This window comes from Nomascus leucogenys, chromosome 25 (genome assembly GCF_006542625.1).
Source record: "Nomascus leucogenys isolate Asia chromosome 25, Asia_NLE_v1, whole genome shotgun sequence".
NCBI lineage: Eukaryota > Metazoa > Chordata > Mammalia > Primates > Hylobatidae > Nomascus > Nomascus leucogenys.
The window spans coordinates 17304350-17327447 of record NC_044405.1 but is presented as its reverse complement, the minus strand read 5'-3'; the positions used below and the strand labels follow the sequence as shown (position 1 = coordinate 17327447).

General features: G+C 44.4%; 1 protein-coding gene across 2 annotated transcripts in view; it reads right to left on the bottom strand.

Annotated features, from left to right (window-relative positions):
- Positions 1-23098, bottom strand: part of HUNK (hormonally up-regulated Neu-associated kinase) — a 134546-nt gene that overhangs the window by 54491 nt on the left and 56957 nt on the right. For both annotated transcript variants that reach the window (XM_030806251.1, XM_003263855.4), the window contains 3 exons: positions 22109-22401; positions 7463-7518; positions 1500-1635 (listed from right to left, as the gene is read on the bottom strand). In XM_030806251.1, the coding sequence (XP_030662111.1) occupies positions 1500-1635; positions 7463-7518; positions 22109-22314 (398 nt within the window). In that variant the 5' untranslated portion in view covers positions 22315-22401. The remainder of the gene's footprint in view (positions 1-1499; positions 1636-7462; positions 7519-22108; positions 22402-23098) is intronic.

Below are 23098 nucleotides of genomic sequence, written 5' to 3'. Positions count from 1 at the left end.
CAACCTGGACAAGGGGGTTACAGTGAATATGAAGAGAGGCAGGGGAATTCCAGAAATGCTCCGGATCAACACACTCTTCATGCAAACGAGCCTTTCCCGTCTATACCTTAATCAGAACCTCACTCTGTCTACAGCCCATTTCCCTATGGCATAGATTGGTCCTACCCCAGAATCCAAGACTCTGAACTGACCCTGTACCATCACTGACAGGGGATGGTGGAGGGGGTGACTCACTGGGACCACGGGGGACCCAGGCTCTACCTTTGGTGCAACTGAGGATTCATCCTTCGAATATTTATTGTGCTTACTCCCGGTGGCCCTTCCTGTACCAGACCCTGGGAACAAGATGGTGAACCAGACCAACCAATTCCCTCCCCTCGTGCAGAGTTCTTGCTAGCTGGGGAGACAGGAGAGGAATGGATTTAAAACAGGAAAAGGACAGGCATTGAGAGGTGCCGAGGAGGAAATTAAAAGGGTGAGGAGAGAGTATGGGGGACTCTCTGGCAGGGAGCTCAGAGATGATCTCGGCAGTGGCGCCACTGGCTTGAGACTGGGATATGGGAATGCGCAGGCGCCATTCGCTTGAGAATGCACAGGCGCCATTGGCTTGAGAATGGGATGTGGGAATGCGCAGGCGCCACTGGCTTGAGAATGGGATGTGGGAATGCGCAGGCGCCACTGGCTTGACAATGGGATGTGGGAATGCGCAGGCCATCCAAAGAGCTGGGAAAGGATATTCCAGGCATCACAAGTGAACGGCCGGGCGCGTGGCTCATGCCCGTAATCCCTGCACTTTGGGAGGCTGAGGCAGGCGGTTCACCTGAGGTCAAGAGTTCGAGACCAGCCTGGCCAGCATGGTGAAACTTCGTCTCCACTAAAAATACAAAAATTGGCTGGGCATGGTGGTGCATGCCTGTAATCTCAGCTACTTGGGAGGCCGAGGCAGGGGAATCACTTGAACCTGGGAAGGGGAGGTTGCAGTGAGCTGAGATCACATGACTGCACTCTAGCCTGGGCGACAGAGAAAGACTCTGCCTCAAAAAAAAACAAGCCCAGATGTGGGAGAGACAAAAGGGAGCTCAATATGTCTGAGGAACTGTGAGCAGGGCAGGGGGTAGGAGAGATGGGCGAGCAAGTCCCGCAAGGAGCACGGGCCAGGCTGCAGGATGGAGCTTCACACAGAGGGCGATGGGAAGCTAAGGGCAGGAGGAAGGGAAATAAATGAGTCACAGAGCCAGAATGTGAGCTCTGTGAGGGCAGGACATGGTTTTCTTCTCTCCTCAGCACCGCAGTGAATTTTGGTAAAGGCCACTCTGACAGTTTGTGCAGAAAAAAACAGAAGGAACAGAGATGGAAAGCCAGGCCCCAAAGAATCCCTGAGGACATGCTCCTGAGCCTGTCACCTATGCATGCCATCCAGGACTCAGGCGTGATTTCATAAGGAAGGCACAGTGGAGACAGCAGGAGGAACAGTGACTTTCAGAAGCTTGATAACTCACATGGACCAGACATCGATTTTGGGGCCGTATTTCTTCCTGGCAAGCAGTTCAGGTGCAGCATAGGCAGGGCTGCCACACTGTGTGCTGAACGGATCCGAGTAACCCAGGATCCCTGCGCAGTTGCTCAAACCAAAGTCTGCAAAGAGAGGTGAACAAAACAAGCTCCGAATTAGAAAACTGCAGAAATGAAGAGGGAGAAAAAAAAGGATAAAGGGCAGCAGGAAAGGAAACATTCTCTCAGGCTAACACATCATTTAGCATCCTAAAGAAAATCATAGCAGCTGCAAACCATAACGTCTGGATACAAGACTCAAGGCAAAAGAATTCCCTGGCTTAGCTGAGAGCATTTTACATCCGGCCTCACTGTTAAAGCCAGTTACAGCAAACAGTATGCTGAACTAAAACCTATTTCCATCCAATCTTGTAAATGAGTCAACCAGGAAAAAAAGAGAGAATTCGCTTTCTAGGATGAAGGCAGGAAGAAAGAACAGGCAGAGGGGATTTGAGTTAGCTCCCAAGCCGCCAAGTAGGGAAAAGATGAGGGAAGATTGATTCTCTCTGGCTGCCTGTGTCACCCTCAGTGACATGCAATCCAGCCACTTACAGTTGACTTTTTCAGCTGAATGTTTTCGTTTCATGAAAGTCTTTTAAAAATTCCCCCTAAGCTATGCAGCACATATAGTGACTTGAAGAGGGGAAAAATACACCCAACAGTTTAAACAACGCTGAATGTTGGCTGGAAAAGTAACACCAGAAAGATGGCAATGCAAACTAGACTAAGCGACCTCATGGCACTGCTTTGTTCCCGGATGATTAACATGCCCAGGAAGAGGGGGGAGAAAGCCCACTGCATTGAGTGATTTTGGGTCTATTATGCCTTCTGCGCCATGTTTATCTTTTGATTTTAAAGATACTGAAACCGACAGGTAATTAGAGAGCTGTTACTGTTATGCCCTCATCTGAATCTTTCCTTAATCTTTGTTGATCTCAGAATTAAGATCACAGTTCATCCTTTGAACTTCAATGTAAATATTATGGTCCATCCCCCCTAAACAGTAAGACTCAGGCTGCAGGGCTCAGGCAGAGACAGGCTTCCAGTCTTGAACAAAACTCTCGCACTTTCTCAATCGGCAGTATTTATGTCTAGTTTCACGAATGTATTCTCACCTCACTCTAACATGTCTCCACCTGCAAGGCACATGACCATTAAGAACGTTGTAGGAAATCTCAGGGGAGGAGAAATACAGTCCAGTCTGTGAAGTTAATCGCACACCATGGATCAAGATGTCACAGCCAAAATGTTTTCCAAAAGTCATTGCATTAAGCTTTTTTAAAGAGAATCTCATCTAAGCAGAGCTCAGAAAACTCTTGACGGCTCTAAACATCACCCAGACTCTTCAGCCCAAACTACAAGAGGGAATGGCAAGCAAACCAACCAGGCACGCTGCATGTCCAAACACTGAGCTCTTCTTTTGTTTTTTTATGATTCCATTTTTCTCTCTTAACCTCCCTCCCCTTCTCCTCCTTGACTCCCTTACTCTTCCCTCCCCAACCCTCCCCCTACACCCCATTTCCTTTCCCATCGACCCAGCCAGCGCCCATAGACCTCACAAACCCTGTCCAAGATAAGTCCTTCAGGAGTCATGGGTGTGGGACTGTCTCTGGATTCCCATCTTAGGAGGAGATCTCAGTTAAAAAGAACCTGAGAACCCCTGTTCTCACACCCCACCCCTCAGGATCACTGAAACGGGAAGAAAAGGGGGTGAATATTTTTTTAAGAAGAAAAATCTGCCAGGGGCAGTGGCCCATGCCTGTAATCCCAGCACTTTGGGAGGCCAAGGTGGCCAGATCACCTGAGGCCAATAGTTCGAAACCAGCCTGGGCAACATGGCGAAACCCTGTCTCTACTAAAAATACAAAATTAGCCAGGCGTGGAGGCGCACACCTGTTGTCCCAGCTACTCGGGAGGCTGAGGCAGGAGAATTGCTTGAACCTGGAAGGCAAAAGTTGCAGTGAGCCGAGACTGCGCCACTGCACTCCAGCCTGGGAGACAGAACGAGACTCCACCTCAAAAAGAAAGGTGGGAGGGAGAAGAAAAATAGTATTGTGCTTTAAACTGGAGGGTTGTTTGACTGCTTTCAGTTTGAAAATGAACCCAAAAGAATGTTAACGAATAAACAAATGTGTGAGGAGTACCTACTGTGAGAGACAGCACCATCAGATAAAGACAATAATAGCTGGGGAGGCCCAATTTCATCAGAGTCCTAGAAATTGTTATCTCTAAACTTCTGAGATCAAAGCAAAAGACTCTGTTCCTAATCTCAACAGCGGTCCCTTCATAGCAAAGGGCTGCCTCGATCTGTTCACTTCCTCACCTCCCTGAGACCTGAGGTCCAGAAAGAAGGACTTGTTCTCAGAAGAGGGCAGAAAGAGAGATAAGAGGCCAGATCACCCTCCACCATCCCAGGCAAGTTTGGGAACAGTCTGGCCTTATCTTGAGCACAGTTTCAAGAAGATAACATAGCAGAGGAGTTGGGAGGTGAAAGAGATAGAATCTGCATGTTAAGCAACTTAGGTTGATCTAGCCAAAAGGGTTTGATTTAAAATACATTTGTAGAGAAACAACCAGTTTGCTTCACATTTATAATTGTAACTATTAAAACTGCACACATCTGCCTATAATTGGAATTGTGGAATTTGAGAGAAGGCCACCTCCCAGCAATGTCACATGGGTCTGTCTCAATTAGGTTTGGTAAATATATCAGCCAACGACCACTCAGTTTTCTGAGAGCTACAGAATGAATCTCACAAAATGCCCAAGTGAACCTGCTTTGGAATACTGAAGTGCAAAACTCTCCTAAGTTGCAGCTCTTCCATTTTAAGATGAAACTTACCAAACATCAGACTGCTTTTTTTGAAAGGGAAAAAAACCTCCTGATTAAATCAAATCTTACTCCTGGTAATTCTAGTTAATTTGAAACATGGCTTAAGTAGATTTATTTAAACCAAATTCTTTCAAAGAAAGAGAAACTATTAAGAGGCAATCATAATAGCTATAATCACCTTTGAAAAAAAAAAGTAGGTAATGCCTTTGAAGAAAAGAAGGTTCAAAGAGCTTTCAAGTTACAAAAAAAGACAGGAGTTGGAAGACCTTTGATCTAAATTGCCCAACCCAGGGGCAAGAAACCTCACAACACACTGGGCCTTCATCTCTCCCTCCATGCCTTCCGGAAATTCAGTTCTTTCTCAACAAAATGCAGTTCCCACCAGCCCTCAGGGGTGGTCTAAGGTCTCTCTTGGGGCAGGCGTGAGGTAGGGTTCCTCAGTTTCCACTGCTCAGGAGAGAACTGGCGACCAAACTGGCATCTTTAACAAAGGGAAATCCAACGGTCACTGCCTCCTTTCTAGCAGGTGTGGGCATCCTGCTTTCTGAAGGGGCCGATTTTGTCCCAAATACCTAAAATGTCTTTGTAGTACCCATTCAGCCATTGCCAGCAGAGAAGTGATGACTCTGAGGGATTTGAATAAAATGTTTCCTGGTACCCAAAGAGTGACCATAACATGCAGCAAGGGGGGAAGGGGCGAGCTCTGATTTAGGTGTATAATTGCCTCACTTGACTGGACAGGTCTCCTCTAAGAGGTTCTATTATTCAACCAATCCGTGAGCTCCTTATAAAAGCATCCACTGATTGCAGCAGTAAAATGATTGGTTTTCCTAGAATCTCCTGAGCAAACATCCAACCAATAAAAAGGTCTGTACATTTCACCATTGCTTATTCCACAAGATAGTTCTGTCAGTGGTCACCTAGGGCTACCACTTAAGGAGAAAGCAGAGAGACCAAGCACAGAGGAGACAGAGGGGCAAGAGAGAAAGGAAGAAACAGGATGGGCAATGCCCACCTGAGATGTGGAAACTCCGTCTGCACCTTACATGACTCACCAGCGTCAGTCTTTTTGAGACAGAGTCTTGCTCTGTCGCCCAGGCTGGAGTGCAGTGTCACGATCTTGGCTCACTGCAACCTCTGCCTCCCAGGTTCAAGAGATTCTCCTGCCTCAGCCTCCTGAGTAGCTGGGATTACGGGTGCGCGCTACCATGCCTGGCTAATTTTTGCATTTTTAATAGAGACAGGGGTTTCACATGTTAGTCAGGCTGGTCTTTCACGTGTTAGTCGGGCTGACCTTGTGATCCACCCGCCTCGGCCTCCCAAAGTGGGATTAGAGGTGTGAGCCACCGCACCTGGCCGATTCTAACTTTTACTGTCATATAAATACAGCTGTTACAAAGTCTGTTCTTACAGTCTCTGGCGCTGTTAAGACAACTCTATCACTGTCACCTCCACATTTTCCAAAGAACAGTTACAGGGAACCTAAAGCAAAAAACTCCTTTCCTCCATTCCCTACCCCACACCAGGAGGCCCCATTGTTTAACACTCCAGATCTCGGAAATGAGGACCAGAGAGACTTCCTGCAAGCATTTCAACACGAGTGCCTTGTTTTCCAGCTTCTGCACTTGGCCCCTCAAGACAACTAAAATGCAATAGTAAAACAATTTAACAAAAAGAAAATCAGCCAGGCATGGTGGCTCATGCCTGTAATCCCAGCACTTTGGGAGGCCAAGGCGGGCAGATCACCTGAAATCAGGAGTTCGAGACCAGCCTGGCCAACATGGTGAAACCCCATCTCTACTAAAAATACAAAAATTAGCCAGGTGTGGTGGTGGATGCCTGTAATCCCAGCTACTCAGGAGGCTGAGAAAGGAGAATCGCTTGAACAAGGGAGGAGGAGGCTGCAGTGAGCCGAGATTGCACCACTGCACTCCAGCCTGGGCAACAGAGGGAGACTCCATCTCCGGAAAAAAAAAAAAAAAAAAAGAGAGTGGAAAGAAAAGAAAAAGAAAATAAATCCTTTGAATTATCTAAGAATCTTCTAAGAATAGATTCTTCTAAATGCTTTTGGGGAAAAATTGGTTTCCTCTTCACGATCAACTTTCTAATAATAAGTGTATCCATCAACACCTATCAGTGGTGTTTAATTATCCAGAGTCTGTGCGTCCTCTTGCCCAATACTGAATTGGGAGCTGACGGTAATCACAAAATATCTAATAAGTCATTTTAATGATGTGTTTTGGAGAATCTTGTAATGACTTTCAGCATTCGTCAAACAAAAGTTCCTTCTTGGGCATAAAAGTTAAATTCACAAAGTCCTATTGATCCTTCTCTTTTCCCCCCATATAAAGTCTTTTCAAGCCATTGAGGTGAAAGAAATTACTTGCATTTGGGGCAGGAGAAAAAAGAAAAGAGAGGAATAAAAGATGGTGCCATCTGATATCTGGCTATAAAAACGATGCCCTGAATTCTGCCCAGAGTGACCACAGAGGGAGACAATAACAACAGAACCACCTGAATTCGTCTAGAAAATGAGTCGTGCAGTGAATTTGCTATGGTCCCTGAATTATGAACCAATCGTGATGCTCCATCTTGTATCTTCCTTCTGATTGGTTCAGACTTCTAATTATCCCTTTGTGGGGACTTCTCTGCACAGCTCCCATTGTACCAACAAGCCTGAATAAAGATTATATTAAAAAGAGAAGGTCAATTGCATTCTCCCTTATTTTAGGCATCCCTGCATTCACCAAGAAGTGGAATGAGATATGGCGAAGCTATGGGAAGCATTTCTAAGCCAAACTATCTTTCACTATTTTTAAGAAGTTTTCCGGTTAATCCAAATAAAAATAAATTCTACAAAAGGTCAGCTCCGTCTGAATTTATGGAGAAGCTATAGTTTGAATAAGACAAGGAAACACATGACCCATTTTTAAAACCATTATTAAATATTGGAGGTAAAAGAAGATAATCTAGAATATTGTCTGGGTATTAGAGATAGACCATGGATAATTTTCAAAGTTGAGAACTGACAACACAACACTTAAAAGATAATTTTGCTTTAAAAAAAAAAAGTCATACCAATCAGCTTGATATTATTGTCTTCATCTAGTAGCAAATTCTCTATCTTCAAGTCTCTGAAATAAACAAAACCACACAACATTTCAGATAAGCATTCGAAATAATGGAATTACATTTTGCTTCTGAAGGGAAATGAACTGTTTTTAGAGCCACTTCTAACCAACCCATAAAGCTTTCTGCCAAAACTCAATCAACAAGTAAATATTTAAAAGACATGATATATTAATAATTAATTGCTGTAGACTATAAAAGCTGAAGAATTTCAGAGACAACAGACAGCAAACAGGACAGAAGGGATCATAAAAAGTTTCTGGAAAAAGCAAGACCTAAACTGGAACCTGGAAGTTAAGCAGAACCAGGGTGTGGGGAGAGAGGAACACATCACTCAAGATGGCACAGCCTGAGCGGCCAGGCAAATAGTTCATACGAATGTGGCCCTGGGTTGGTGACACTACGAGCAACATCAGATTTGGGGAAGCAATTCAAAAAAAAAAAAAACACACATTAGGCCGGGCGCGGTGGCTCATGCCTATAATCCCAGCACTTTGGGAGGCCAAGGTGGGCAGATCACCTGAGGTCGTGAGTTCCAGACCAGCCTAACATGGAGAAACCCCATGTCTACTAAAAATACAAAATTAGCTGGGCATGGCGGGCGCATGCCTGTAATTCCAGCAACTCAGGAGGCTGAGGCAGGAGAATTGCTTGTACCCGGGAGGCAGAGGTTGCGGTGAGCCGAGATGGCACCATTGCACTCCAGCCTGGGCAATAAGAATGAAACTGCATCTCAAAAAAAGAAAAAAAAAAAAAAACACACACGTGAAAGCCAACTTAACTGATGAGTCCAGTGACCTCCATGTTTGGAGCCCAAGGGTCATAACAAACTGGCACGTGATGATAAGTTTATCTATCTAGCAGGCAGATATTATAATGGGCAAAATAATGGACTCCAAAGATATTGGTGTCCTAATTCCTGGTGTCACGCCCGAGAATATGTTAACTTTACAGAGCTAAAGGGAATTAAGTTCCAGATGGAATGAAGATTGATAATCAGATAATGGGTGATGCCATGCATTGACACTGAGGTGATGGGAGGAGGTGGAAGGGAGAAATGAACCCAGGGTCATGTTGAGTGTGAGGTGTCTCTGGTGTCTGTGCCTGCAACTGTAAGCTCCTAGAAGGCAGGAAACATGTCTGCCCTGCTTCCCATTGCACCCCAGTACCTTTGTACATTCCAGGTACTCAGTAAATACCAATGAATCCAGATTACCAATGAGATCATTTGAGATTTCAGAAGCAGAAGTATTTATGTGGGCAAAAGGATGTACTTGGACATCAAAACCATCTAGGTCAATTATTATCAGCTCTAGCATCTTAAATTGTAGCCTGCCAATGCAGGCATACCTTGAATGTTAACTACGTAAAAACACTCTTACACACATACACACAGACACACACAAACACACACACACACACGTTCTCTTCCACTGTTTTTAAACATACCATTCTTGGTCCAGCTTTTATTTTCTCACTTTTGAATAGAGAGATAGGCAAGAGAAATGTTTCTTTTTCCTCTTATCACTGTCGTAGGGAATTGAATGGTGTAATCATGCTAAAACAAAAATGGCAACTGATACACTATGTCAATATCTGAAACAAAAAGGAGCGGTAGCTAGGACTGGCTGTGGCAAACAGGACAGCAGTGCCCCACTTAACGGGGACAGCTGCTCACGGCTCGGTCCCAGCACTGCCAGCTCACCTCATTCTACAGAAGAAGCCAAAGGTCTGGATTTGATCTCAATTTTTAAATGTTGGCAACAAACTCATATTTAAAACAACCATAACCCCAACCTTGCAGGCTACCAGTTTTCAACCTCAATATAGGCAGACGCTGAAGCCTTGAAAGGACATGAGATTGTGAAGGTGACGGCAGAGAACTGGTGCGGGGGAAAGACCAACAGGCTGGTGGGGAACACTGGCATTCACAGCAAACTGGGAAAGAACAGTTGCGGGGGTGGGCAGGGGTTATGTCGGCCAGGCTGTTGTCACAGGAAGGGCAAGACTACAAGATGGTAAGAATTAAGGAGTCAAATGCAGAAAAAAGGGTGAACTCTAAAAAGTGTCCAACAGATTCAAAGTTGCCAATAGCCTTAAGGCTGGGTGCTGGCTGAGAAGGAAGATCTATGTTCAAACTGGGGATATAAACAGACATTCCCCAATCCAATGCGCCTACCAATGGGAGGAAAAATTACGTACTTTTCCTTCACTCCAAATGAAACAACACACAGAATACTTCAAAACTGTGTCTGCCTTTTAAAGATATCACATGTGTCCAAATAAACGGTGACTCCAAATATACGGTGACATCCTTGCTTTTCCAACAGGAAGACCTTGTCCCTCAGTAAAAGGTTTTTGGAACACACAAATGTATAATTTTTAGGAATGCAATAGAATTATTAAGTGACTGTTGATACTACTTATCTTTGAAGCTGCATCCTCCTATTTAAGACCATACATTAAAAGGTTAACATAGTTAATTTAAGAAATACTGTTTCCACACTGTCATATTTCATGAAACAATTTTATTCAAACTAGTCACAGGCAGAACCAGGATGACTTTCTGAGTCATTCTGCAGTGGTTCAATGTAACATGATCTTTCAAGTGACTGGATATTTGAGATAAAGTATTTTTTAAATTTGCATATGATGCACTTGCTGGAAATCTTATCCCAAATCATACGCACCCATTTAAAATCTCCATAAATTAACCACTCAGTGAACTGTTTTGAGACTGGTCTCTCAAACTCTCACAATCAAGAGACCATATCTCTAGAAGTTATTATTAAAGCCACATAAATGCTTTTACCTTCCTTCCTACTGGGATCCTCGAGTGATTTCTAGAGCACCCAAAGTCATCAGTGAGCCAAATAAAGGTTTATGTGTCTTCTCTAACTAGTACTTTGTTATTGAAAATAAAATACTATGACTGAAATTGTGTCCTTATCATATGAGAGATTTGCAAGGACTCTGTAAGGCACTTCCTCTTTTCTGAAGATACTGAAGATGTAATATCAGCCTGACTTCTATTCAAGCATATATGGTAATTCCAAAACACACACATGCATACACAAAATAGTATGCCAGCAATATCCCACACTGTGATTCCGTGAACCATGATTATAAACAGCAGCACTCTCTAAATCTAAAGGAAGGCCACAGTTTGTTTCAAACGAAATTAAGCCTCTTTGCCTGGGAAGAATGGAAGCCACGCTAAGGCATTAAAGGAGAAATTTGGTTCAGAAGAAATACTGTGGGGAAAAACAACCTAAAGAGGCGAGGTAAAAGATAGCAACTGCCAAGAACAATACAACTAAGTTGGGTAATTCTGGGGCCACAAAAGCCTAGAGAACAACCACAATGATTAGAAGAATGATATAAACGAAAGACCAAAAATAAGAGAAAATGCAAAAGAAAAAAAAAATACCCGCTTTTAAAATCTAGCAAATGTCCTAAAACTAGGGCAGGATGTATTAAAAATAATTATTAGGCAAACTGAGAAAAAAATAAAATCAGTTCAAAGTCACTATCTTCCCACCCATAGCATCCCATTATAACCAACTCCCATCCCCTAAGAAAAATACACAGAATAAACCTGGTTAACCTGGGTTATTTGTCCAGATTTCTAAAAGGTTTCAGTGACAACCAATCCAACTGCTTAAAGGTTCCATGGCTAGTTAATGGGAGGGTGAGCTACTTCTGTCTCTGTCCAAAAGATCAGTGTACTTACCCATGCAAAAGAAAAGAACATTCAATAGCCTTTGGCTTTATTTACTTCCACTTCCTGCTCTGTCCTTTGTAACTTATCCAATAGAAAGAGGAAGAACACTTTCCCCCAGACTTTAGGACAAAAGGCACTAAAATCTCATTTTTTAAAATAGCTTTTACCTAGGTATTTACCCAAATGAGTGGATAACTTATGGACATAAATGTTTATAGCAGTTTCCATCATTCTTTCCCCAAACTGGAAGCACCCAAGATGTCCTTCAGTAGCAGAATGGATAAAAAACTTTGGCATATCCAAGCAATGGCATATTCAGTGATAAAAAGAAATAAGGTCGGGCGCGGTGGCTCACACCCGTAATCCCAGCACTTTGGGAAGCTGAGGCAGGTTGATCACCTGAAGTCAGTTCAAGACCAGCCGGGCCAAAATGGTAAAACCCCGTCTCTACTAAAAATACAAAAATCAGCCAGGCGTGGTGGCACACACCTGTAATCCCAGCTACTCGCTTGAACTCGGGAGGCGGAGGTTGCAGTGAGCCAAGATTGCGCCACTGCACTCCAGCCTAGGGCAACAGAGTGAGACTCCGTCTCAAAAAATAAAAAAGAAAAAGATATTACAGAATATCTTTTTATCTTCAGTGATAAAAACAAATAAGATATTGAGCCAAAAATGGTGTGATTCACTCGAAAAGACATGGAGGAACGTCAAATGCATGCTTTTAATTGAAAGAAGCTAGTCAGAAATGGCTACATACTGTTTGACTCCAACGGTATGACATTCTGGGAATCTATGGTGATGGTAAAAAGAGCAGTGGCTGCCAGGGGTTGGGGTGTGGGAGGGAAGAAAGGAGAGATTAATAGGTGGAGTATAGAGGGGTTTTAGGGTGTTAAAATTATTCTTCATGATAGTGTAGTGGTGTTACATGATACTGTGCATTTATCAAAATCCATAGAACTGGACATCACAGAGTGAACCCTAAGGTAAACTCAGACCTTAGTTAATAAGACTGTATCCATACTGGTTCATCCATTGTAACAAATGTGCCAGGGGAACACAAGATATTGGTAACAGGGAAAATATGAGTGGGGGGAAGGTATGCGGGAACTCTCTTGTAGTTTCTCTGCAAGTCTTCTGTAAATCTATAACTGCTCTAAAAAACATTGTCTATAAATTTGTGTAAAAGCAGCTTTTGGATACATTTCCCTTCCCTAGGCAATCCATACTAAGAATGGTACGACTACAACCAAGTGCCTCACTCAGGCAGTTCACTGTGGGACATCCTTAGCCCCCTGAAGTTATGTCCCTGAGTCCATTCAGAACAGTGGGCAACCCAGACCCTCTGCTCAGCTACTCAACAGTGATCAAAGAGGACACAAATGATCCAAAGAGGCAGAAAAATTGAGAGACACCTGGAATAAAAAAGGAAGGGTGAAAATAAATCATTCTACCCAAAAGACACTACAGCGCTATTCACAACAGCAAAGACACGGAACCAACCTAGCTGCCTATCAAAGGTGGACTGGGTAAAGAAAACGGGGTACATATGTACCATGGAATACTATGCAGCCATAAAAAAGAATGAAATCATGCCCTCTGCAGCCACATGGATGCTGCTGAAGGTCATTATCCTGAGCAAATTAACATAGAAACAAAAAATCAAATACTGCATGTTCTTCCTTATAAGTGGGAGCTGAACATTGGGTACATACGGACACGAAGACAGGAACAGATACTGAGGACTACCAGAGGAGGGTGGGAAAGAGGAGGACGAGGGTTGAAAAACTACCTATTGGGTACTATGCACAGTACCTGGGTGATGGAATCTATACCCCAAACCTCAGCATCACGCAATATACCCATGTAACAAACCTGCACAGGTACACCCTGAAGCTAAAATAAAAGTTGAAAGTTTTAAAAAGGGTAAATTTCCTCATAAGGTTTCAGTGTTCATGTATTATAATGGACCTTTAAAAAAAAAATACGAGCAAGCCCCTATTATCCAGAATACTGGCTCTATCAGAAAACCTCCTTGTGGCCCATGTGAAAAGCCTGATGTTTACTCTAGCTCCATCCCAAGAGCAAAACATTTGGCTCTGCTAAGTATGAGACATGCTTTATGGGAAGGAAGGTGAAGGGCAGGCTGGTCGGCACATGACAATGGGGTGAGGGAAGTAGAATGCCCACTTCATGTGAATGGTCCTTGATCTGATTAACTTCTTTCAGTGAGGGGAGAGGGAAGCAGGAGGATCTTCCTTCAGTCCTGCCATCTGAAGAGTTCCCCCTGTGGCATATAAACTGGAAATTCAGTGTTAACTTTTTTTTTTTTTTTTTTTTTTTTTTTGAGACGGAGTCTTGCTCTGTTCCCCAGGCTGGAGTGCAGTGGCACAATCTCAGCTCACTGCAGCCTCTGCCTCCTGGGTTCAAGCGATTCTCTTGCCTCAGCCTCCCGAGTAGCTGGGAGTACAAGTGCGCACCACCATGCCCAGCTAATTTTTTGTATTTTTAGTAGAGGCGGGGTTTCACCATATTGGCCAGGATGGTCTCAATCTCTTGACCTCGTGATTCGCCCGCCTCAGCCTCCCAAAGTGCTGGGATTACAGGCGCGAGCCACTGCACCTGGCCCAGTGTTAACTTTTAACTGAGAACGAATGTGAAGGAGAAGAGAATGGCCCTGGGATAGATGGGAAGTTGCTTTTTCTTGGCCAATGGGCCTTCAAAGAGGAGCTAGGAGAAGCAACAAAGGGGTGTGGCTCAAGGTACAGAAGGTAGTGCAGGGCCAGGCATGGTGGCCCACACCTGTAATCCCACCTCTTTGGGAGGCTGAGGCAGGTGGATCACCTGAGGTCAGGAGTTCAAGGCCAGCCTGGCCAACATGGTGAAACCCCGTCTCTACTAAAAATACAAAAATTAGCCGGGTGTGGTGATGGGCGCCTGTAGTCTCAGCTACAGGCTGGAGAGGCTGAGGCATGAGCATCGCTTGAACCTGGCAGGTGGAGGTTGCAGAGAGCCGAGAATGCACCACTGCACTCCAGCCTGGGGGATACAGCGAGACTCTGTATCAAAAAAAAAAAAAGAAGAAGAAGAAGGCAGCGCAGGAGGATGGGTTGGTGAGGACAGTGCTGGAGGTAAGGATGCAGGGGTGCAGGGGATGTCTTGGGAACAACAGACAGCACCGATATACCAACCAGAAGCCACGGTGAAGCAGGAGCAGGGAGCTCAGCAGAGAAGAGGCCACTAGAGAGACAGTGGTGTGGGTTCAGAAGGCTTCAGGACCCTTCTCTGCTCATTAGGCAGTTCCAGGGAGAAATGCTCAAAGGGGACCCGTCACAGCAGACAGACCAGATGTTGAGATAAGTGCAGGGTGTTTTTACAGAGATCTGGAAAGGACCTAAGGGGAGAAGACTCCTCCACACCCCCTAGGTATCACCTAATCACAGCCCTTTGTTTGAAGTTCTTTCAAAAGCACAAGCAGGCAAACAGGCCCCCACAGCCTACCAAGCAACCCCTTCCCCTCCCCTCCAGCCACCCATCCAGACTCTCCTTGCCTCTCTTTCAAGACGGTCAGTTGGAAGGTTCTGAGACTGGCCGCCATAAACTGAGTCACTGCCCTCCAGGACAGAGGGTGCGAGGGAGGAGAGTCAGGGAGGGTCCTGTTGCCATGACAAACATACAGGTGCTCCCCCACCCCTGGGGGCAGAAAGGCAGCTGCTCCAACCCTGTGGAGCAAAGAGGCAGACGGGAGCAGTGCTGGGGAAGTGGAAATCAGGAGTGCGTGTGTGTGTTTATGCCTGAGTGTGTAAGTACACGAGTTTGTGTGGGCACACTGCAAGTGTGAGCACATGTTCATGTGACTATGTGCATGTATGTGCATGCACGTGGGGGAGAGCATGTGTACATGTGTTGCATACACACATGTGTGTGAGCTCTCACGTGTCAGCGTGCACCCTGTGTATATGGCCGTGGGCATGTGTGTGTGTGCGTGTGTGCGCGCACATGCATCCGGGGTCGTGGGATGGAAGAAGGCAGATGGGAAAAGGCAGTCTCTCCCCTGGGCCTCCACAGGCCATGCCCAGCCCAGGAGGTCTAGGCTGAGGGGCAGGAACTCAGGAAACAGCCTGGGGGAGCCGCTCAGGGTTGAGTCCAAAGAACTGAATGGTATAGCACTGAGGCATCAGGAGAGGAGAGAAGGGGAGGAGAGCATGAGACGTGGCAGAACCAGTGAACGCCCCGAGTGGGGAGGCTGAGCAAAGACAGGGAGCCAAGCAAGGGGGCCTGGGGAAGGGAGTAAGGACAGGTACTGGGGTCTGGCTCTCTCTAATGGACCCGCCAACCAGGCCCGGGCAAGTCATTTAAACTCCCGGAGCTTCTGATTCTCCCCAGGAACCCGGGCATCATGAGAAGGGTTACCCAGCAGGGCCACTGGCAGAGGGAAATGCCACAATGGATTCCTGAGGACTTTGCGGGCCACTCCATTTATGAGGTGAGAGGCTGGAGGTGAGGATAATAAAGTGAAAGATTCTAAGACAAGGTGAAGAGGAAAGACTCCAGAAAATACTTAAAAGAGGTGATTAATTTGGCCATAAGCAAACAGTATTGGGGGACGTGCCCCCCAGCTCAATGAAAGGTAAGAGAGAAGGGGCCCAGGGAAGGATAGACCCAAATCAGACAGGATTAAGTTGGATGGAAAAAGTTTTGCCTACAGGGATGGTCACAAGATGGATTTTAATAATAAACTAAGAATAAAGCATCCCAAACTCCCCAAGCACATAACTCTCCAAGGTAACAGGCATTTTGCAGGGAACATGATTTTTTTTTTTTAATTAGGTCTTATCTTCAAAAGCACTGTATTAAAAGCAAATGATGTGCAAATTCTTGATTTATTTACAATATGGGTATTTTGGTAAAATACAAGAATAATGTGTTATCCATGAACCTGATTTATTTATTCAAAAGGAAACCTTTATTGAGTTCCCGTAATGTTCCAGAAACAAATTCTGTTTATAAAACTGAAAGACCCATTCACCAGAAAGATGCCACTCTACAAATTGTGACCTAAAAAATAAACACATTGACACTAAGTCAATGAAGAAACTCCTTTGAAATTCCAGGGAGAATATGGACTATTCCAGAACATAGGACTGGCTACCAGAAAGCTTCCATCCCAGTGCAAACTCTGACACTAGCTGTATTCATTCAATTTTCCTTCCTTCATTCAACAAAGTCTTACTGTGTGCCCACTGGGCTGAGCACTGGGCTAAGCTATGGCCTGTGCAGAAGGCAGATAGAGAAAAGTAACCACGGGATATGTGCCCAGAAAGAAAAGTAGAGGGTGCTGAGAGTCTATGCCCAGGGGGCCAAGCCTGGAGGGCTTCCCAGAGAAGGTGAGCCTGGAGCTGGGACCTGAAGGATGAGTAGAATTCAGCCAAAGCCAACAAGGGCAGTGCAAGCAGAGAACAGCTGTGGGACCCTGAGCACGGAGAACTGTGGGTCTCAGCTTCCCGTGGATAAAATGAATGGGCTGGACTGAGTAGTAATTACAGAGAACATGGATTCAGTCCTTACACAGTGTCTTGGTTTTTAGTACTTTATGCAGATTGACTTATTTAATCCTCACAACAGCCATGTGAAGTGGATAATCCATTTTCCCTGTTGTGTAGCTGTGGAAAGAGAGGCACAAAAGCCTGAGTGATTTGCCCAGCACCACTTTCGAGTGGTCAAACCAGCATGTGGACAAGGGGGTCAGGCTTTCGCATCAGCGCTGCAGACCACTGTACATCCCAGTCTATGAAGCTGTTGGGCTGGAGCTTTGCAAGAGCTCACATTTCCAATGCTATTTTTTTAAACCCAATTAAACACAAAACTTTTGCTGTAACTGGTGCCTCCAGATATGTGCTCGCTCTCAGCAGAAGGCCCTGGGATTCCACCCAGCTTCTAGATGTGAGCAGAAATCGTTCCTTCTCATCTGCTGTCCCCTCCCTCTCCTCTCCAAGAAAACCTGAAAGTTAACAGAACTTCTTAACCCCCCAACAAGCACAGGTTGTGCCTGCTTCTTGTCAGGCCCAAAAGAACAAAGAAGGGCCTCCTCTCTTCCACCGCCTTCCTCTTAAGCGCAGAGAGCCCTTTTCTCCACATTGATGAATGGATAAGGTCATGGCCCTGGGAGCCACGGTGTTGACACACATCCGAGCTCAGGCTCGGACTCCCTTTGATCATGTGTCTCTTTCTCCTGGTCCTGCAGCCCTGTGGCTTTTCTCTTCCTGCTTAGGGATGGTGGTATTGTATTACCCAGTTGTGTTTTATCTGTATAGTTTGATTGGACTTTGTTATTTTGAATGAACACACGAATCTCAGATTAGCCTCTCAGCAGAATCAGCATTCTTGGTGATTCACGTTAAGAGTTGATGCTCTATATACAATAGGCAAATCATCAGATTTTGGCATCCTGCTGGGTGAGCACGTTTAGGGGAAGGAAAAACGACTCGTTATATTTTAGACAAGCTTAGACAATTCTAAAATAGAATAGTAAAGAAGTTAGAACACAGTCTACCTTTGTAAGAACGAACAACAGCCCTAGACACAGAGACTGTGCAAAGTCCAATCTAATAGGAAGCTCTCTGCCAGCAAAGTGAATCTGCTTTATACATGCTTGGTTTCCTTTGTTAAAAAAAAAACAACCTACTTGTCATATTTATTGTTTCTTTTAAATGATGTTTAAACAGTTCTGGAAAGATAAATAAATATTTCGATTTAATGCCACAGGAAATGAGGGCTCTGCTAGCATTAAGTTGATTATGACATAACAACATAATATCAGCCTAATCAGGAACTGCATTTTTAAAGCATCCCCTAACACACACACACACACACACACACACACACACACACACACCCAAAAGCCCCTTAAATCACTGTACACATATAGCCACAAAAAATCATCCTGAATCCTTTTGCGTCATCCAATGTATTTACTCAGAAATCTTCCCACCAGGGACTCCAGGGCCTCTCTGAAATGCAATACTCTCTTATTCATTTGAAAAATCTAACCTCAAAATAATTTATGAAATTCATTCCACCTTTGCAGCATAAAGGAGAAAATTCTTTATGAGAAAGGGCTCCAGTGAAGAACATACCAGTGGTCAGCTGAAATACGAACACCCAAAATTAGTGGTATAGAGTCTTTGAAAGTCAAGACATTCCGTTAAAGCCACTATGAATATATTCTAAACAAGCATTTTAATGTGAGGTCTCAACCACCTAATCACCTATGTCCGTGTGCGGTGACACCCATTAACATGATTTTTAGAGGGAAAAGTGAAAAAAATCTTCCTAAATCGTCCCTGTATTTCCAATCTTCTCTAACTTTAAAAGATCTGAGCCCTTGCCATTATTGGATTATAAATATATTCCTGAGGAGAGAGAGGCAGAAGTAGAAAAAGCTGGAGATCAGAGAAAGAAAAAGTATACCGTCTTTGCTATCAAAACATTATTAAATTCATTGCTTTGACATTCTGACAGTAATTGCGCTGAGAGGGATTGGATTTTGTTAAAATTACTTTAAAAGGGCTGTTGAGAATTGCCTGCAGGAGAGGCCAGTGTACAAGGCGCAGCTTCCACTTGGTTTTCTTTGTTCTTCTCGCAATCCTGAGAAGCTCGGTGCTCATCCTCTTTTTGACAGCACAAAACCCTTGGAAAAAACACCCCGAGAACCACAAAAAGCTCTGCCGCTCGCAGTCCCTGGTTCTATTTTCCACTGTGACCTGCGGAGTCGGTAATCCAAGCTGATTCACTTGTGAGGTTTCTGCCTTTGTCATCTTAATAAACAAAGACAGAGCCAGGCACACTTACGACTATCATTTTCCTAATAACGGCAGCGCTATGACACCTCAGGCTACCCAAGGGTATTGTTGGGAAGAGCCAAAAATAGCATGATTCACTTACCATTTCTGAACGTTCTCTTCGTTGCTAATCTAAGCCCAAAGAGTTCTAATGAAGGGTGATCTCATGACGACATGCATGACTAAGAATACGTATGTGAAGAGGTGCTCTCACCTCAGTGAGGCGGAAATGATTGGCCTGAATGGTGCCTACCCAAGGCTGGCTCTAGAAAAGGCCTGGACAATGGTCCTCCCCTGGGTTTAGACATGAGAGGGCAGAGCATCCCACGGCACCAATCCCATTAGTAAGGAGACAGCTCTCTCCACCTTGGAAGTCTAAGTTCTATTACGCAAAGGCTGGAGCTGCTTTCATCACTGATCAGAAAATAAATGGCTTTCATGGCTGGACACGGTGGCTCACACCTGTAATCCCAGGACTGGGGGTGTGGCCGAGGAGGGTAGATCATTTGAGATCAGGAGTTTGAGACCAGCCTAAGTAACAACATGGCGAAACCCCATCTCTACTAAAAATACAAAAAATAGATGGGCATGGTGGCATGTGCCTATAAGCCCAGCTACTCGGGAGGCTGAGGCAGGAGAATCTCTTGAACCCGGGAGGCGGAAACTGCAGTGAGCCGAGATTGCGCCACTGCACTCCAGCCTGGGCAACAGAGCGAGACTCCATCGAAAGAAAGAAAAGAAGGAAAGAAAGAAAAGAAAGAAAGAAAGAAAGAAAGAAAGAAAGAAAGAAAGAAAGAAAGAAAGAAAGAAAGAAAGAAAGAAAGAAAGGCTTTCAAACAGATAGAGCTAGATTATCATTATTAAAATTAAAATTAGATTTATCATTAAATGTCGAATTTTTTTTAAATACGTGTTTCCTCAAAAGGATAAAGAAAGCTGACATATGACCCAGCAATTCCACTCCTAAGAGTGGAGTTTTCTGAGAAGTGAAAACAGTGCTCATACCAGTATTACCAGCCAAAGTGTGAGAACAACTCAAATGGATCAGCCAACTGTGGTATACGCATACATGGGGTATTATGCAGTCATAAAAAGGAAGGAGACACTGACACATGCTATAACTTAGACAAACCTAAAAAACATAATGTTACATAAAGAAATCAATCACAAAGACCGTGTATTATATAATTCCATTTATATGAAATGTCCAGAATAGGCAAATCCATAGACACAGAAAGTAAATTAGTAGTTGCCAGGGCTGAGGGAAGAAGGAAATGGGGAGTGACTGCTAATGGGTAAAGGGTTTCTTTTGGGGGAGTAATAAAAATATTCTAAAATTAGAAGGTAGTGATGGTTGCACAACTCTGTGAATACATTAAAAAACACTAGATTATACACTTTTAAATGGTGACTTTTATAGTGCATAAATTTATTGATTTAAAAATATTTTAACATACATGTGCACATGTGTGTGCATGTTTATATATATACACACACATAAATATATCATGCCTCAATCTTGCTTTCTAAAATAAGCACCAATTAAAAATGATTTCTAGGCCTGGCACGGTGGCTCATGCCTGTAATCCCAACACTTCGGGAGGCCGAGGAGGGCGGATCACCTGAGGTCAGGAGTTCGAGACCAGCCTGACCAACATGGAGAAACCCTGTCTCTACTAAAAATACAAAATTAGCCGGGCATGGTGGCACACGCCTGTAATCCCAGCTACTAGGAAGGGTGACGCAGGAGAATCACTTGAACTTGGGAAGTGGAGGTTGCAGTGAGCCAAGATTGCACCACTGCACTCCAGCCTGGGTGACAAAGCAAGACTCAGTCTCAAAAAAAAAAAAAAAAAAAAAAAAGATTTCTGATTGTTCTCAATAACGCAGAGTAATTATTGATCATAATTCCACAAAGGAAGAACCATGCATTTATTGATGAAGCCAACACTCCCTTGGAGGAAAAGAGGGAGCTTTTATTTCTTTAAATTCATTGGATTTTATTTTCACACAGTACTAAAAGCAGGCACCCACCACCAATGGCAACATTGCTAAGAACGCTGTTTCCATTCACTTTCTTTGTAGAGCCCCCACCTAGGAAACAACAAGCTATTAAAAACAAGCTTGATTTTTCTAACTATTTGCAAGACTGGTTTGGTTTGTGGAAAACACTCCTTGATTTCAAGGGCAAGTTCAAAATTCGAATGGTGATTCAATTTCATTGAATAAAACAGCTATTGAGTGGCTACTATATGTAAAGCAAAGACAATGAAAGCACCATCATCCCTAGCACTAATCTCATGCCATTTTAACACTGGCTCTTTCAGGCACCTAAACAACTGGTCTCATGACTACGCAAACAAGAAGAAAAGCAGCTAACACTTACCTGATGCCTACTAGGTACCAAACACTGTCCCAAGCTCTTCCCATATATTAACTCATTGACCCTTACTCCAACTGAGAGAGAAGTGTTATTATTGTTCCCATTTTACAGATTAAGAGACCGAGGCTCAGAGAGGTTAAGTAACTTGCCCAGGGTCACAGAACTGTTACAGGGCAGAGCCAGGTTGCAAGCCCAGTCACTCTGGCTTCAGATTCTACTATTTTAACCCTCACACTGGCATTAACCCAATTCACAAAACAATTCCATGGAACAAAAATACACAAAAATTCCCAGCCTGGCCAACATGGTAGAAACCCCGTCTCTATTAAAAATACAAAACAATTAGCTGGGCGTGGTGGCAGGTGCCTGTAATCCCAGCTACTTGGGAGGCTGAGGCAGGAGAATTGCTTGAACCCACGAGGCGGAGGTTGCAGTGAGCCGTGACTGTGTCATTGCACTCCGGCCTGGGCAACAAGAACAAAACTCCGTCTCAGAAAAATGAACAAATAAATAAAATAAAATAAAAATATAGAAAAATCGTAAAACAGGCTGCAATTGCTCAGCCTTTCTCGGAGGCTTAGAGGGTACTATAGCCCAGTGCCACCCACGGAGCACACAGTCAGCGATCACCAGCGTGGCCTGGCCCTTACCTGTGGACCACTCCAGCCCGGTGCAGGTGCTCTACGGCGGAGATGAGCTGCCGGATGTATCTGCGGGCTTCAGACTCCTCCAGCCGCTTCTTCTCATAGATCTTGTGCATCAGGTTGCCCCCAGGGCACAGCTCCATGACCAGGTAGTAGCTGTTTTCCGTCTCCAAAATATCAAGGAGCTGAGTGATATTGGGGTGGCGGATCATCTGCTGGATCTGACCCTCTCGCCGCAGGTTTTTGGTGACATAGGTGTCCTTTTTGGCTCTCTTCTTATCGATGACTTTTATGGCCACCTAAGGAGAAAACAAGAACATGCCTGTTATTAGACATTACAGACAATAGCGATTCCTTGGCTACTCACAGGAACCCAAGAAAAATGCTAGCTATGTCTCTGCAGAGGAGAAACACCTTATCTAAAACAGCATCAACAGAAAATATATATATACACATTTATATTTATGCATATACCATACACACACACACACACACACACACACACACACACACACATATAGGTATAACATTAGGAAAAATCAAAAGGTCCAATTATTAAGGAAGACAATGGAATTTACCTAAGAAAACCTGAATGGTTGTCTGGAAGGTGCAGTGCAGGATTAATGTCAAATTTATTTTTCTACAGGATGGGAAGATGAAATAACAATTTCTCTTCCAGCAAAGGGCTTGTCCCAGTCCCGCTCAGGGACTCACCATCATCTCCCTCCAGGTCTGAGGACCCCCAGCCACTTCAGAAACAGCTAAATCTGCCCCCAATCTTAGTTCCAAGGCATGGTTGGGGGACACTGCCCAAAGATGCAGCACCCCTAGCCTTGCCCCCTCCTCTCTCTGCCCTGCACAGGCCCTCAAGCCTCAGGGTCCACCTCCTTCCCTTGATGAATTGCCTCCTAGGGAAACTTGGCCCCCACTGTCAGGCCCCAACCTTTGTTGTTACTCAGGATCACATTTCTACTACCCCCAGGAAGCTCCTCCTGG